This window comes from Haplochromis burtoni, unplaced genomic scaffold (assembly GCF_018398535.1).
Source record: "Haplochromis burtoni strain Fernald_Lab_line unplaced genomic scaffold, NCSU_Asbu1 Contig_519, whole genome shotgun sequence".
Classification (NCBI taxonomy): Eukaryota; Metazoa; Chordata; class Actinopteri; order Cichliformes; family Cichlidae; genus Haplochromis; species Haplochromis burtoni.
Window position 1 is genome coordinate 220317 of NW_024582880.1, and position 17254 is coordinate 237570.

A 17254-nucleotide genomic window follows, 5' to 3' on the forward strand; every position below is an offset into this window, starting at 1 on the left:
TGATTTATTTGGTGTAAGCCGAGGCTTTGATTAGTCAGTGTGTGGCTGTTTGCAACATAAATGTTACACCATGTGACACAATCTGTAACTGAAAGAGAGAAAACCAAAGCAGGACTCGCCTTTGTACCACACGGATGTCAGTAAATCCTCCCTGAAAACCTGAAGGAGGCCAAAAAAAGAAGAAACTGAACAGACTGTACTGTTCTGCTGTCAGCAGCTAACACTGGAGGTAACACACATGGATTAAGAATATCATAATTCAATAAGAACAATTAATCCCCTTAAAACATAAAAGTTATTGCCATTCATCCTACTCTGATCCAGAAAGCAAGTCGAGTTTGTGAAGTTATTTGAAGCAGAAGATGATAATGTTATTTTTAATATGAGTATCTGCCACTGTACCAGTACATATATGAAAGAAAATAAGAAAAACCTTTGTTGTTACGCCCCTCTGCAGCCCCTGATCTCCTCAATGTGTTCAGCTGGTGCTAATTGGCCACGCCTACTCAGGTGTGGATAAAAGCATACCTGAGGGAAGCTTCCCAGGAGCTCACTAGTCTTTGTTCTGGTGGCACCAGCCAGTTCAGCCAGCCTGCTGTGCCATTTTAAGATAAAACCTCTTCTCACTAACACTCTGGTATTCGTCTCCTTTTTTTATTTTGCGCCTTTTGAGCCGGGTCGTAACATTTGTACTAAACTTGGTCTTATTTTAAAAGGCGTCTCTTTTGCTTTCTTTGCTTATCCTGTAATCTCCGATGGGCCTTTAAAGTCAGTGCTCAGTGAGTGTTAACTGTACTGTAAGTCCAATCATTCCTTTGAGAAAACAAACAAAGCATCTCTTTGTCTTTATACTTAAGCTCATATGCTTTGTTTTCAGCTTTTAATACCTGCCTCTAAGTTTAGAGTATCTGCACTAATGAATCACAGTCTCCGTGTGGTTTATAAGTAACTGCAGGGCAGTGCCAACATTTACTGTACGGCAGCTCCCCGTGTGCCATTATGTGGTCTGTGCCAGTCTGCGTGTGCGTCCCCGATGATGCCGACGTGTATCATGCAGAGTCGTGTGTGGTTTCAAAGCTGCAGGCCGCAGTCTCAGTTTGGATCTGAGGGTGGCTACTGACACCACAAAGCCTACCCGGGACCAGAAGGCCCCGGAGCAGGAGGCAGTCACGAGTGAGTCCCTGTAACTTACTATCACACAGAGCAGACAGAGAGCAAAGACACAAATTAGACACCAGTCTTAAGACGGTTGGTGCCCCTGTGCTGAATGAGAGGCCTTCACAGCTGAGCTCTGGATGTTCTTCACAAGTCTGAACAGTGCACATCACAATCTACACTTTTAACTGAAAAGCACTCGTTACACTGAACACTTTTATAACAGAGAAAGAAAAATGAGCATCAGTGCCAGTTTATGTGGGCTGACATAATTCTCTCCTTATAAAAGCTGTTTGTAGACTCCACACACATAAACTGGATCATTTCACAGAGAGACCTTCTGAAAACTGCTACTGCACATTACCCACAATCTATATTTTACCATTTAAATGCTGTAAACTAACACAGATCTGAAATTATCCACAGTAGAGATAATATATTTACCATAAATCAAACACTTTAAGTAAGAATGAACCAGACAAAGAGGCGATAAGAAAGAGAGGAATGGGAGCAGTAAGCAGTTGGAAATCCCCTAACAAACACACACACACACACACACACACACACACACACACACACACACACACACACACACACACACACTCATCATGTATTCTGTGGCAACAATTTGGCTGCAGGAACACATGTGAGGCGGCGGCGGGTAAACACCACTGCAGGGGGAATGCGTGAGAACTTTGACTCGTTGTGAAGTTGTGTTGAGATTCTTACTTATGCAGGAAGATTATTCCTTCAGGACTGCAACACTTAAAGCATTCAACCCTCAGAACTCCAAGAAAGAAGGGGATAAAGTCTGAAGACACCTCTGTAAATCTGAAAACACCGACTCTGAATACTAGAAATTCTGTCGTTATTATAGAATTAACTCTGACTTTCCCTGTTTTCCACACAATACACGCTGGGATAAACTCCATAAATGCCACTCCACCTGTGAGCTCAATAAAGACAAACAGATTTAGAGGCAGGATTAAGTGGGACAGCTGGTGGTTACTGCATTAAGAAAATGTAAAGCCCCAAAAACCTTCAAAGTGCTTTTCTGTCATCGTTCATGCTTCAGGGTAGCATTTTCCAGTGAAGTCTAAAAACATTACTGGTTAAAGCCACAATTTAAAACTATTTTCAAATGCATAGACAGCATTGATGTCTGGAAAAAAGATGTACATTAACATTACATGTAAAATCACACAGCTGCTCTCCAGACCCTCCCACATCAACTTCCTTGAAGCAGCAAAATAACAGTGACTAGGAATAGCATCCTATACAGACAGCCTGTCATTATAAAGTTGGCACGCTCTCACATCGTTCTTGCACATCTTCTGCTCAAACAGAATGTCTCCCAAGAACGACTATCCCCACGCACAAACCGCTAAATCATCACCTATAAAACTGTGGAAACGAGACCAACTATCTTCAGCTCGCTCAAGTCTGCAGTGCTAATGTGGTTTTGTCTGAGAAAGGATTTCACATGTTCACAGTCTGAGGGGATGTCGTGGGCTAGAAATGAGGCCTGAGAGTGTTTCAGCATATCTCAGCTTTGACGTATGCATGCTTTAATCTTGTCTAGACTGAGAGAGTAGGTCAGCGTGTCACACATTTTGTTACAACACTGGATTCAATAACGCATCAATCCAAGAGTGAGTACAATCTGTGGAGGCTCGAATCCATGAAACACAGGAAGTGTTAAAGATGAAAAGGAAACCGTGCACAGTGTAGGCTGCGCTGTGATATCTGTGTCAGTGTTCAGCTTCCACTTTGTTAATAGTTTTTGAACTGCTGGCTATTAGATGGCATTCTGACAGGCATTAAGAACGTGGGCTGTGTTTGCCCTGAACTGTGCATTTCAGGCAACCTGGTCTCACACGTCGTGTTCTACCACCAAAGACACTTTACATTACATATGGTTAGGTTTAGATTTAAGCACGGGTGGAGATTTATTCATCCCAAAAGTAGACGTGGAATGAGAGGGTGCATGAGAACTGCCTGCAAGGCTCAACTTAGGGCACAAGTCAGCTGAACGTTTAATGTTTTACAAAGTCTCTGAGAAAAAACTAAACCAGATATTGTAACTGCAAGTTTTTCCCCACTGTGGTTAGACAGAGCTCGTTATCTCATTTTTAAAGTGATGGCTGTTGGATGTAAAATGTAGATATTTGATGGGGGAAGGGTCCTGATGTCCAAGTGTAAAAACTCTGAGAAAAAATGGAAAAGTGTGCAAAAAAAGTACAACAGAGGAAAGAGGATAGATGTGTCACATCAGGGGCCCAGGGGAACATGATGACAGGGCAGGGGAAAACCAAGGGCACGGGGTTAATGCTGCTAAACTGAGTCACGTGCGGCTGAAATACCACACACTTCCATTCAATCACAAGAATGAGCTGTCAGGCTCCTGCTCCACCGCCACATATAGTGGCTCTATTCACTGGCAGTGAGGGAAGGCGAGAGAGCAGAGTATGTTATGTTTAGCCTGAGCGAGACAGACTGTCCTTTGAGGAGCGGTCGCCTTTGAAATGGGGTTGAGGAACATCCATGTCAAGAAAATATTGGCCTCTGAATTTCTGCTTCTTTGAACAAAACTCTGCTTTCATGTGTTTCTGGGCGTGCTGCTCTCTGGGTGATGGCGACGTCTTCATTCTCTCAGGACACATCTGAGAGCAAACATCTGGGATTCAGACCATCTTCACCCCTCTGAATCTGCATTTCACCGCCGCAGGGTGGCGCTGTTACAGTCTACTCTGACATCTGCTGCTGAGCCACACCACGCACACAGAAACGCGCAACAGTCCGTGCACGGGGCCAGTGCGAGCAGGAACCCCCACACGCGCACGTAGCACAGACCTGAGAGGTCGCGTGAGTGTTTTACTTGCGTCACGCTGACATTATCACAGAGCAGGTGATTATAAAACTTTTTTCCTACCAGCAAACGAAACCCTGTGATTTGGTGTATAAGCGCTCACAGCCTACCCGGGCTGCTGCACACAGAGGCACATTCATGCAGATGAGGCATACGTTTCCACACCCTGAGCTGGACACAAACAGCCATAGCTTGCAGACGCACATACGCAAACACAAGTGCACAAAGCGCGCACACACGCGCAGATACTGCTCGCTTTCAATTCCGAACCCCGACGACCGAGCTGCTCCGCCGCATAACAACCTATTCATGAAAAGCAAAAATGTCTCAGGCTCCCGCCTCCAAAATACACACGGGACACGGCTGGAAGGTGCAATCGCCTCTCGCAATCTGAAATTGGAAACGCGGCCAAAGAATACAGTGGAGGAGGCGAGTTATACCACAGAAGCCCCCGCGGTCCGTAAACTGCTGCAACTGTGCCAACAGCCAACCTGTTAACGTCCAAAGCAACAACTGCTTCAAATTATAAAAGTTCATGAACGCGAATAGAAAGTGAAAAACTATTTTTTTATTATGAAAATAGTTGCAGTTTGCGCTAAAACAGCTTTTTTTGTGCCACGCTTTAAAAAAAAAAAGAGTTTCTTTTCAGGTAAAACTAAAAAGCATCAAATGCACGATTTTTGTCTGAACTAATCCAGACTATAAACGCGGATTCTGTTAAAAATAACTTGAGACGACTAGCGGTCTATCAAGGAACAGCAGCGCATACGGATCATTCCTTCATGAAGTCCACAGTTTAAAATCCCAAACTAAAATAATCCTGGAAAACCAGCCGGGTGTTGGCTGGGAATAAAGTTCACTTTGTCTTATTGAGATCCCTCAGAAATCCCTCCTCTTTGAACAACCGGAGGCAGTGATGGATGGACTGGTGCACAGGTTGAACTGGTAAATACATTCATATGGTTCCAGCTGGTAGCCCAGTGCACACTGAATCCAATATTTAGTCAGAATAAAAGAAAAAAAAAAACTAAAAATACTAGAATCCAACAAACCAAATGTTTTATTCGACAAAGCTCCTCAGAAACTACCAAACAGGACTTTGTACCGTTTTATCTCATGCCCCACTCCGGGTAGGGACACAGAAATGAGCACCATCCTGTCAGAACTATTCGGAACTCTAGATAACAAGGTCAGGTTAATACAGAGCACATAGAGTTCAGATCGGAGGAAAATCACAAAGAAACTGATCAGATTAAAACAAACAAATAAAAAAAATATCTGTATGTTTCGTAACAGGAACAGATGATGACACCTGTCAGAAGTCTGAATGCAGAGAGGAAGACAGATTCCACGAATGGGAAATTAACAGCTTGTTTGAAGGCATTATTTTTTTAAATTGATAAAGGCCGTTAATGGTCATAGAGAAATACAGAATGCCCGAGAATATACGTTCTTTTTTTCAGATTCAGAATCGGACACCTCTTTATCACCTGATCAATATTTTCCGACCAATATCAGTTCGATATCAGCAGTTAGTCGTTAGTATGGTTCAGATTCAGGCCCCAAAGAGAAACACAAGTCACAAAAGAGCGTTTTAGGAATAAGTCCTTTAAGTCCTCAAAAATATAAACGTCTAAAGACGTAATTCTTGCATGCAGCAAATACCAAACAGATTTAGATATTTGGATACCGTGGGGCCCACTGATGGGGCACTACTGCCCTCATTCTTCTGGGAATAAGTAAAGAAGCACGTCAGGTGCGCAAACGTCCCATAACGGAGAGATACAGACTCATTACGGCCACAGTTTATTCAAACAGATGGCGTTTCAGACAGAAAAAAACAGGAAACCATATTTTAAATGTTATTTAAAGAATGAAAATAACATCACCAATAAAAAGTAGAAAATCTGTCTTACCTGCTTGAACCACAGTTGTTTGGCACAGGGCGAGCGCCACGGTTACCAAGGCGAAGGAGGAGAAGTCCATGCGCCATGGTCTCCGTTTCTTCCGGAAGGGACAAGCTCCAATATCCATAGTGTTGCAGTAGTTCTCCGGCCTGGGTCAGCTGTAAATGTGGGATATGGGGGAAGTTATCCTCTCACAGAAAGCCAGCCGACGAGAGGAGCCCGACTGACCCTTCTGTGAGGAAACAGACAAAAAAGCACGCCTCTGGAGACGTCTTTACCTTTCTCCGGAAACCTTCCTTAATGAGTTACCTATATTAATGCACCAAACCTAAAGACTAAAATGGGTTTGGGGTGAATAAATATATTTGATATTGAAGTTTAATCCCTAGCACTGAAGCCCCATTGACTCAGATTGGGTACGAGTACCCAAAGTGGAGAGAGCAGAGAGAGACCTGGAATCACGCTCTCTCTCCCTTCTCTCTCTTTCCCTCTCTCCTTCTTTACTTTCTCCCACGAAGAGTGAGAGCGGTTGTGTATGTGTGTGTGTGTGTGTGTGTGGAGAGAGAGACAGAGGGGGAGAGAGCGAGAGAGAATGGCAAAGGTGGAGAGGGAGGGAGAGGGCGTGCGTAATAGCGCTCCGGGCGCACGTAGTGAAGTACGTGTACGAGGAGAGTCTGGGAGTGGAAACTGGGTCTTTTCTTATGATCGAGCTGCAAAGATGTTTCAGCTTTTCTGTTAACTCTGAGTTATTAACTCAGTGTCAGTGAAACCTTTTTGTCTTCGTCTCGATTCCCTCTGAAAAGCCCAAATTACTGAGATGAGTATTTATCTTTGCCACTTCCTGCTTTCTGCGTCTGTACCTGCGACAGGTAAATGCAGGCTTTGTAGAGCAAGCAGGGCTGTTCAGGTAAACTGAGGATGAGACGGCTGCTGTGCAGAGTAACTGAATGAATGAGTCAGCCAATCAAACGTCTGTCCGCGCCACTAGCCACGCCCCCTCGGCTAAATCCTCGAAGTTCTACCCTTATTCTGATTGGTCAGCCCCACGTGGCCTTGTTTTGCAGGTGTTGGATGGCGATGGGAAACTGAAGAGTATGATGAAGCCTGATGCTTAAAAGGAAAAAATGTTTGCATGCAAGAAAACATGCAGAGACTCCAAAGTCTAGTCCAGATTTCAGCCAGTCAGGACTCCACCTCTATCTGTCTGCCCTGCATGTGCATCTTGCAGTAGATGACACCATGTGATGGCAGCCTTTCTTCCTCAGATTTGATTCAAGCTCAAGAATGATTCACTCTCCCTCCTTTCCTGCGCGGTCCAGACGAGGATGGAAAGAACTAATGTACATTTCCAGCCTTTTAATATTTGTAAATACTGTACATCTGATTATCGCAGATTTTGACCTTAACTGTGCAAAAAGCTGATGTGGTTTAGGATGATTTAAGAGTCACCACAGGACATTTAAATACCAAAGTTAACACAGTTTGAGTGAATCTTTAGTAGCTACCCTCCTTACTCTTGTACCTTACTAACAATATCATGCAAAGATGAAAATAACTGGCATGTTTTTAATGGCTAAGGAATGCTGCCTTAAGACATAATGAACTCTTTGCCAACAAAACCACAACCTGTCATCTCCAAAATTACCAGAGATGAGTCAAGAGCAACTGAACAGCATAAATTTTAAAAAATTGTAGTACAAAGACACTGAAGTAGATATTTTACAGTATCTAACAGGTGTTTATGACGTCCCGTGCTGCTGTGTAAACTGCTCGAGCACTTCTCACATTTCAAATAAAAAACTTAAAGTAATAAATATGTGTTCAGACACCTCAGCTTCTTCTTCTTCTTCTTCTTCTTTTTTTTTTACATGCACGGGGTTGAAATCGTCTCTTTAACAAACACAAACCCTGTTAAGCAGTAATATCAAACACACATTCCTTTCATATAAAATCAAAGCTGCTTTCATTGGCCTACATGTCCTATACGTATATTTCAAAGCTGCCTGTGTGCCCTGCTGTAAACGCTCCACACAGCCATGCTTACTCACTTTCTTTGAATGCAGACTTCACATCCAAAAAGCAGTAATCAACTGTAATTATCTCTTGATGTTCCATACTGCTCGCTCTTTCTCACCACCTTTCATTTCTTCTCTCCTATTTCTGTGTGATTCTCTGAGGGCAAAACAGGGGTGTGTTTGCATTCTCCGCTAAATCCCAGATAACTGGCGTCACTAACAACTGTTCAAAGGGCCTGGTGGAAATGGCAGCACACAAAGGAAAATAGGGTATAAGTTATTTACTTAAGATGCAAACAAAACAATTTTTCATCACCACAATGTCGTAATTCTTTTTGATGTTCTGCTAATGTTAAACCTCACAGCTCAGGTGACTTTCAGTCAGTTTGATATGATGTCACATGTGTTGACAAATGAATGATAAAGGTTTTCCTTTATTAAATACTCGTACTTCCAATCACAAGGTGACCTACTGCCCACTGTTTTAATATTGCATGTTTATATTTAAATGCAGAAAAAGAGGAAGTGTGAGCAGATCCATTCCTAAATTACAGGAAAATTACATCATGAAATTGTCACCAAGCATGTAGCAAAAGTCTGTTTTAGGACTCCACTTCCTAAACTGGAGCTAAATGGCGTGCAGATTTTTTCCCTTCCCCCTGAGTTTTTTACTAAAATACTTCAAATGCAGCAGCGAGCAGCATGGCCCAAACTGCATGACAATGTCTGCGTTATTCATTGAAAACACTGTAAGTCTGACTCAACTGAAGAAAAATGAGATTCAGGTATTTCTTACAGTGCAGATAAGAAGTGGACTATGGCAGCAGACTAAACATAAGCATACTACGAGTGTATATTAAAAACTAAATATTTATGTCAGTGTGGCAACTTTGCTGAGTGTGAGGGTGATGTCTGGAAGCAAAGGCATTTCCCAGGAAGTATCTGTGGCCCTAACACCATAAACCATTACTGTAACATTAAAAGATGAATGCAGATCCGGGTCGTGAAAAACAAGTTGTAAAAATGTTTGTTTTTACCACAACTTTTATAAATAAAGTTAGCATGTAAAAGCACAACCAATCACATTCCAGCAGCCTGTGAGCTGCATGAGAGCGCTGCAGAATATGAAAGTGTGTCATTGCAGTTGTCAGACTTTGTAGAGCCTCACTGGGGCTCAATGAGGCTCCACAAAGTTCTGTAAAGAGTTGCACAACTTTTTCTTAAATGTAATAAAGTTATTAAAAACGCTTTAGCTAACACAACGTGCACACGGTTCAAAATGTTAAGTTGACAAAACTTTTTTTTTTTTTAAATTCAAACTTCTATCTTGTTTCCACTTTTTACTTCTATCAGGTCAAGTTGGTCCAACTTTTCTTCAAGTTGAAAAACTCCTCACATATTTTTACAGTTGGTGGGTAAACCTCATGCTTGTGTTTGGGGCACATTAATACTAGAAAGTGTCAGTTTATTCTTTTACATGTTTCAGATTTTATACTGATCATTTATAGAAGAGCAAACATCACCCAGAAAATGTGCTGAGCAGTCAAACCCTCCTCAAAACATCTCACAACTCAGACTGACATCATTTACAGAAGAGCCTGAGCTTTCCACATACATTAAATATGTAGGATCAATAAGATGGAAAAACACGGGGCTCATGTTAACAGTCTGATATCCACATGTTGCTAAAGCACCTGAATTAATGTTAACATCATGTGACATTATAATCACTCAGCGTCGAGAATACATTTTTAAGAACGTTTATTCCTAAAAGTCTCAGCTGAGTTCCAAAAGGTTTGTTGGACAATAAAAAAATGCAGTTTAGCTTTAATCAAGTTTAAATTCACTGTTTATAGGTTTTATTCGTGATTTATAACTTTAAGGCAACCATACTTCAGGGTCATCACCAGTGACGGCTGACACTGCAGTACAAAAGCTCTGAGGGTGGATGCTGCCACAGTAGCAGTGGTTATATATCATGGACAACGCTGGATTTGTCTTAGTTATTTATTCTATTTATTATTTTTTAAATCAGGGGTTTAAACAATGATTAACTGCACCATCTACATTTGAAGAACATGTATAACAACGGGACTCTCCCTGGCTCAGATTAGGCCTTTGCTCTGCATTCAATGAATACTGGGCGACTTTATGTGACATAAATTTCTGCATCCTCTTGTTATTTCTGATCATTTAGTAATATTTATTACACTTGAGTTAAAGAACATAAAATAATTGAAAATCACAGTTCTGGTGATTTACTTTTGGCTCTGGCTTAAAATTCTTCTGAGGGCATCAAACTTGTTCAGTGATGAAAAAACCCTGATACTAAATTTCACGTGAAGAGAAAAAGGACACGCTTTAGGTACCGTGTCCGTGTTTGAGCCTGTGTGCAGCAGTAATGGCTGCTAAAAGAAGAAAGCGCACTGCCCTCTCATAAGAAACTACAGGGGTGAGCTCTGATGAGAAGGGCCGGCCATTCTGTGATCACTCAGCGAAACCATCAATAAGCCTGCTGCATCCATCAATTATCCATCAAGAATCATGAGGAAAATGGGCCCGGGCACTTTTAGACCTAAATATTATTACATGAAAACCAAGGAAAATATAGCTTTCCATGTTCACAGATGCAGAAGAAAAACATGAAAGTTTTCTTTGTTGGAATAAAAGTGGAGGTCAGCTGCAAGGCTGAAAAATCAGAAAGAGTTGAGCACAAAATATTAGTAAATGTAATGCATTTAAATGGCATCTAAATACCATACACTCAAAAGTTACTCTATCATCTACAGTCCAGCTTTACTGAGCTGTTATTTTCTCTGTAAGAGTATTTGTACTAAATCAGAAAGTCCAGGAAACGCTCCCTCAGTGCGGCCGCTCTGGGTTTTATTTTGGCTTTCTAGACACACTGGATCGAGTGTTTTTGAGGACAGACTGTTTGTTTCTGGCTTCCTTGTGCTCTGAAAGTAGATGCCACGGGCCGTAAAAAGAGACACCCCAAGAGACATCTGTGGTATGTGTTTGCTTTTAACTGTACATACAGCTTTGATTCACTTAACCTAAAGCATTCAAGTGGAGAGCTTTTGTTGTATTCATGGCTGAATCACAGACAGAAGACAGAGTGGTGTTCTTGTTTGTTGCCCTTTGTTTTTCACTGAAGTGTTGCTTTTTGTTGCCAGTTTTCTCATCTTAAGAACAAAAGTTTCTATTCTCATCCGCACAGGATATAATAACAAAGTTTACTTACAACAATAACTCGTCGGTTGGGTTAATGTTGAAGAATTAAACACAGATCCCAAATGTGGAAATTTGTAATACGACGAGGAACAGAAATTTAACAGATTAAAAACAGCAAAATATGGTCTTACATGTTAATTTGGAAGTTAAGCTATAATAGTTTTGTTAACCACTGAACATGTACGCTGTATTCTGACATCCAAACCAAAGACCGCATGTATCTGCAACTAAATGCAGGTGCTCGAGCAGGTGCTTAGGCTCACAGAGGCACTGTGCACCTCTGCAGGTGAGCTTTGGATTTAAAGAGTAAACTGGAGGAAACACTAAAACCAGGACAACAGCAGGAAATAAAAGAAAAGCAGTTGTTTAGTTACATTTATTTACACAGATCAGCATAATGTGGCTTTAGTTGTTAGCCGGTGTTGCCGTCACCTTGTGAGAGTTTGTCTGTATGTGTGTCAACGTGGAAAAATGTTGTCCTGGAGACACCTGGAGTTGTGGAAACTACCACGAAGGTGGTTTTGAGTACTTTGGCCAGTGTCTGTGGATAGATTTTGCCATGGCAATAGAAACTGTCCAAATGGAGCTCTGAAACTTCACAGGTGCGTCGCTGAGATACAATTGAAGTCGAGGTCAGTGGAAGGTGTGAGCAGACAACTTACTGAGTTTGCAGTTGGTCTGATATCATCACAAAGTTGTCTCTAGTGGTCTAGACTAACTACCCGTACAGTCAGAGCCTGGGCTGCTGGACATTTATCAGCTGGACATTTGAATCACTGGCCAGCACAACCACAGAGTTTTATGATGAAAGTAGTGTGATGTGAACTACAGGGTGACAGAAAGACTGATGGCCTCAGACATTCGGTCACCGCGGGTGGAACGCGGGTGGTGTTGCCCGGTCTTGTTATGTGGTGCACGAAGCAGCCAGTTTACCCGTGTAGGAGTAAATTTCTATTTACAAGGCAAAATAAATGTAATAATGTGCGTGTATATGTTTACAAGCAGACATTTGATTTGTGGGTTCACCATCAAAATTATAATCAACGCATTTTATCTTTTACTTTATTGTGGCAGCTCAATAACATCTCATTATTTTGTTGCTTTTAGAGCATGAAAAATTGCAAATTTGGGTTTTAAAACGTCTTGTTCAGTTTTAGTATACAGTGTCATTTATCCAGCGTGACCACACCCTTTACCAAGTACAGCAGAAGCGAGCGTTCCCTGGAAGAAGCACAGTCTGCACAATCTGCTAAGCATCCATGTTATGGAATGACCACAAATTCCAAAGAACTAGGACTGCACGTATTCCTTCACTCGCAGCATGACTTCATCATCCTCAAACAGACTTATGGCAAATCCCCGTGACCACTTTAACAAGAGGTGAGGCTGCAAAAATACCCTGGCATCCAAAAGCAGGTGCTTACAATGTTCTGTCCAGAAAAAAGGAAATAACCTGTGAGGCAGGTCAGTGCAAACCCTGTCATTACTCAATTAAGCTTCAATGTCAGCTGAGCAGGGATTAATGAAGCCTTCTAATTTTCCAGACAGAAATTTAAGGGTTTTAAGAGCCCAGAGGCCACAAGGTTTCCCTGAGGGTGCGCTCCATCAGATGTGGCCACCCACTGAACAGATTTCTCACAATTCATCCAATCAGACAGCAGAAAAGTCTTTGCTGGCTGTAATGCTGGTATACAGCTGATAAAGCCACATGGTGTGGCAGCATCTGAGTCAAGACAAGCAAGGGAGACTTCAAGGATAAACGAAACCGAGACAGGGAAGTCTGCAGAGGGAGAGCAAGAGATGGCATTAGCTCAGGAGATGGACTCAGCAAGTGGCTGTGGGCAGCTCGCCCTCTCTCTCGCTCTGCCATTTCCAAAAGGAGAACCTTGTAATTACAATAAAGCAACCATATTATATTGCTGACTTCCTTGAAAAGTCTATATTTTACTGGGCAGGGCTGCAAATGCACACACACCCTGCTGGCCACAACACACTGAAATAGATCAGAGCAGGGGCTCGCTGGGAGGAAAGAGTAAGGGAGTGGACTGATACTCTCGGCACCAGCAGTGGCTCTAAAGAGTGAGTGAGTGAGTGTGTGTGTGTGTGTTGAATACACTCCACTCGTCTCACTAAAACAGTATGAAGGTGTGCTGAGTCAGGTCAGTAAAAAGGAAAAAAAGGAGGAAATTTCTTTGGAGACTGGCTCAGTGATTTTGAATCTGGCCACCAAACACACCCAGCTAACCGCATACCTCGAAATAGGCAGGGGAGGAGGAGGAGGGAGGACAACGAGGGGTGACGGTGGGGCAGAAGGAGGGAGAAGGAGGTACAGCGAGGGTGCACACAAGTGGGTGTGTTTTTCTCTGTGGGGTGAGTGTTTGCGTGCCAGCTGATGTATAACAGAGCACATATGTGTGCAACACAGAGGGACGGTTTATACATGAGCACACTGTATATTTATAAAGTACACAAGTCCTTTGATGATATTCGATAAACTGAACAGTAAAGAAAATAAAAAATACAAAAGGCGTGTGTGTGCCTTTCTAAGCATTTCTATTCCATTACTTTCTTTCAACACTTAGCAATTCTTTTCTGGGAGTTTGAAGGCAGCTTCTTTGGCCTTTGACGTTAAATATAGCAATAGGAGAACTCCAGGATTTGGTCAATTTAGCACAATTACTCACTGTTAGAAGGTAATTTGCCCAGGTGGTGCATAATAGTTGTGCTAATAAAAGGCAACTGAAAGAACTGTGGCTATAGCATGAACAAGAAAGAGAAGGTATGCTATACTGAGCCATAAAATTATATATATATATTTGAGCAGCCAGTTTCACCTAAGGAATATTAAATTGTCAGGAGCTGAAAGTCAGCCCACTACAAGCCGTACTGTGCTTCACAGGGGCCACAGATCCACATCTAACCAACAGTGAAATGGCACAGAAAAACGTGCACATTAGTAGCAGCAATTCATTTTTTCTCTCATAAATGCCAATGAATATTGTCTAAGCCTCAAATAACCACATCTAGATTTGCATCTAAATACCAAAATCCCTGAAATGAAACAGAGCCAGAGATGGTGGCGAGCGATAGGACTCACATGAAGGCTGAGGAAACTAGGAGGGGACGTTAGGGCCGTGGAAAGGTACAGGCAGGAAAGAAAGTCACAGCAATGAATAGAGAGGGAGAGCTGGTGGTGAGGGGCACACAGGCATGCACAGGGTGAGAGGCAATGAATGAGGGCCATTGATAAAGAGGGAAAGCGCGGACAAGGGTGAGGGGAGGGAGAAAGAGAGGGAGGGAGGAGGGATCAAAAGGTATTTACACATCGAGATTCCAGAATAAAACTGAGGGAGAGGGTGGCTGCAAGGATGGGCAGATGCATCTGACCTACTGACTAAAACACAGGGTGGAACCTCGGCGACTTTGACACAGCAACATTTTTGTGTCGCTAAAGCTGCACGTTTTTCCACAAATGAAGTCACCCCAGCAGCCGGCAGACAGAAGCCTTCAGTAAAGAAGAGTTTCCCTCAGAATGAGAGCACAAAGGTGACCTCAGTCAGTCCTAAAGTGCTAGTTCCCATGAAAACACAAATAATCCTGCAGTGTGGTCATGGTTATACTGTTCGAGCACAAATACAATTACATATTTTATGAAGGTGGTGGATATGTAGTGCCTCTCCAGGAGACTTTCAGATGCCCCAAACTGCATTTTCTGTGTTTTTTCCCACTAAAGTAAAACCTGTTTCCAGAGAAAAGTTAGAGATTTGTGCTGGATTTAAATATAATCATAATGCAACTTTAAAAAAAAAAAAAGATAAACCTTTTAAATGTTAAAATGTAAGCGTTTTATGGTTATTTTGAGTTTGGTGTTTAGGACAGTTGCAGGTTTACCTCCATGTTTACCTCCTTTGGTAACTGAGGAGAGCAGATGCTGTAGTTGAAAAGTTTCCCTGTTTTTCCACAATGAGCTAAATGTTCATAAAGTATTTTACAAAGTGGAGAATCCTTTTCCATGTTTACTTTAAAGCTAAAAACAACATATCAACTTCATACATTTCTGAGTAATCAGGTTGGAATATTTTCCACTATTTTCCTTCTCACATGTGACTCAACAGGAAACGATCCACCTCAACATGTTTATACAGTTATACAGTGGGGCAAAAAAGTATTTAGTCAGCCACCGATTGTGCAAGTTCCCCCACTTAAAATGATGACAGAGGTCAGTAATTTGCACCAGAGGTACACTTCAACTGTGAGAGACAGAATGTGAAAAAAAATCCATGAATCCACATGGTAGGATTTGTAAAGAATTTATTCGTAAATCAGGGTGGAAAATAAGTATTTGGTCACCTCAAACAAGGAAAATCTCTGGCTCTCACAGACCTGTAACGTCTTCTGTAAGAAGCTTTTCTGTCCCCCACTCGTTACCTGTATGAATGGCACCTGTTTGAACTCATCATCTGTATAAAAGACACCTGTCCACAGCCTCAAACAGTCAGACTCCAAACTCCGCCATGGCCAAGACCAAAGAGCTTTCGAAGGACACCAGGAAAAGTATTGTAGACCTGCACCAGACTGGGAAGAGTGAATCTACAATAGGCAAGCAGCTTGGTGTGAAAAAATCAACTGTGGGAGCAATCATCAGAAAATGGAAGACATACAAGACCACTGATAATCTCCCTCGATCTGGGGCTCCACGCAAGATCTCATCCCGTGGGGTCAAAATGATCATGAGAACGGTGAGCAAAGATCCCAGAACCACACGGGGGGACCTGGTGAATGACCTGCAGAGAGCTGGGACCAAAGTAACAAAGGTCACCATCAGTAACACACTACAACGGCAGGGAATCAAATCCCGCAGTGCCAGACGTGTTCCGCTGCTGAAGCCAGTGCATGTCCAGGCCCGTCTGAAGTTTGCCAGAGAGCACATGGATGATACAGCAGAGGATTGGGAGAATGTCATGTGGTCAGATGAAACCAAAGTAGAACTTTTTGGTATAAACTCAACTCGTCGTGTTTGGAGGAAGAAGAATACTGAGTTGCATCCCAAGAACACCATACCTACTGTGAAGCATGGGGGTGGAAACATCATGCTATGGGGCTGTTTTTCTGCCAAGGGGACAGGACGACTGATCCGTGTTAAGGACAGAATGAATGGGGCCATGTATCGTGAGATTTTGAGCCAAAACCTCCTTCCATCAGTGAGAACTTTGAAGATGAAACGAGGCTGGGTCTTCCAACATGACAATGATCCAAAACACACCGCCCGGGCAACAAAGGAGTGGCTCCGTAAGAAGCATTTGAAAGTCCTGGAGTGGCCTAGCCAGTCTCCAGACCTCAACCCCATAGAAAATCTGTGGCGGGAGTTGAAAGTCCGTGTTGCTCGGCGACAGCCCCAAAACATCACTGCTCTCGAGAAGATCTGCATGGAGGAATGGGCCAAAATACCAGCTACTGTGTGCAAACCTGGTAAAGACCTATAGTAAACGTTTGACCTCTGTTATTGCCAACAAAGGTTATGTTACAAAGTATTGAGTTGTATTTTTGTTATTGACCAAATACTTATTTTCCACCCTGATTTACGAATAAATTCTTTACAAATCCTACCATGTGGATTCATGGATTTTTTTTTCACATTCTGTCTGTCACAGTTGAAGTGTACCTCTGGTGCAAATTACTGACCTCTGTCATCATTTTAGGTGGGGGAACTTGCACAATCGGTGGCTGACTAAATACTTTTTTGCCCCACTGTATGTTCTGCTTCAAACATTGTTGGAATTACTACTGAAAATTAAAAACCTCAGGATGCTGGAAAAATGTAAATAAAATCAATGAAACAAAGTGAGAAAAATATTTTCTCATTTGAATTTTACATCTCACAGAATTTGGGATGGGAGCAACAAAAGGCTGGAAAAGTAAGTAAGTAATACAGGTTTATGATATTGACACATCATTGTGTTTATTTACATTCCTCACAGCATCACAACAGCTGCGTAATTTGGTCACAAACTGGGTATAAAAACAGCATCTTATAGCGGTAGAGTTTCTAAGAAGTGAAAATGGGGAAAAATTGT

The 17254-nt window shown here is 42.3% G+C and overlaps 1 protein-coding gene across 1 annotated transcript in view; it reads right to left on the minus strand.

The window, feature by feature from the left end:
- The window catches only part of col11a2 (collagen, type XI, alpha 2), a gene marked incomplete in the record, with an annotated part of 41857 nt that extends 35387 nt beyond the window's left edge, over nt 1-6470 (minus strand). Inside the window, 1 exon segment of the mRNA XM_042214111.1 lies at nt 5941-6470. Within this exon segment, the coding sequence (XP_042070045.1) occupies nt 5941-6058 (118 nt within the window).
- Nucleotides 6471-17254: the final 10784 nt, after the last annotated feature.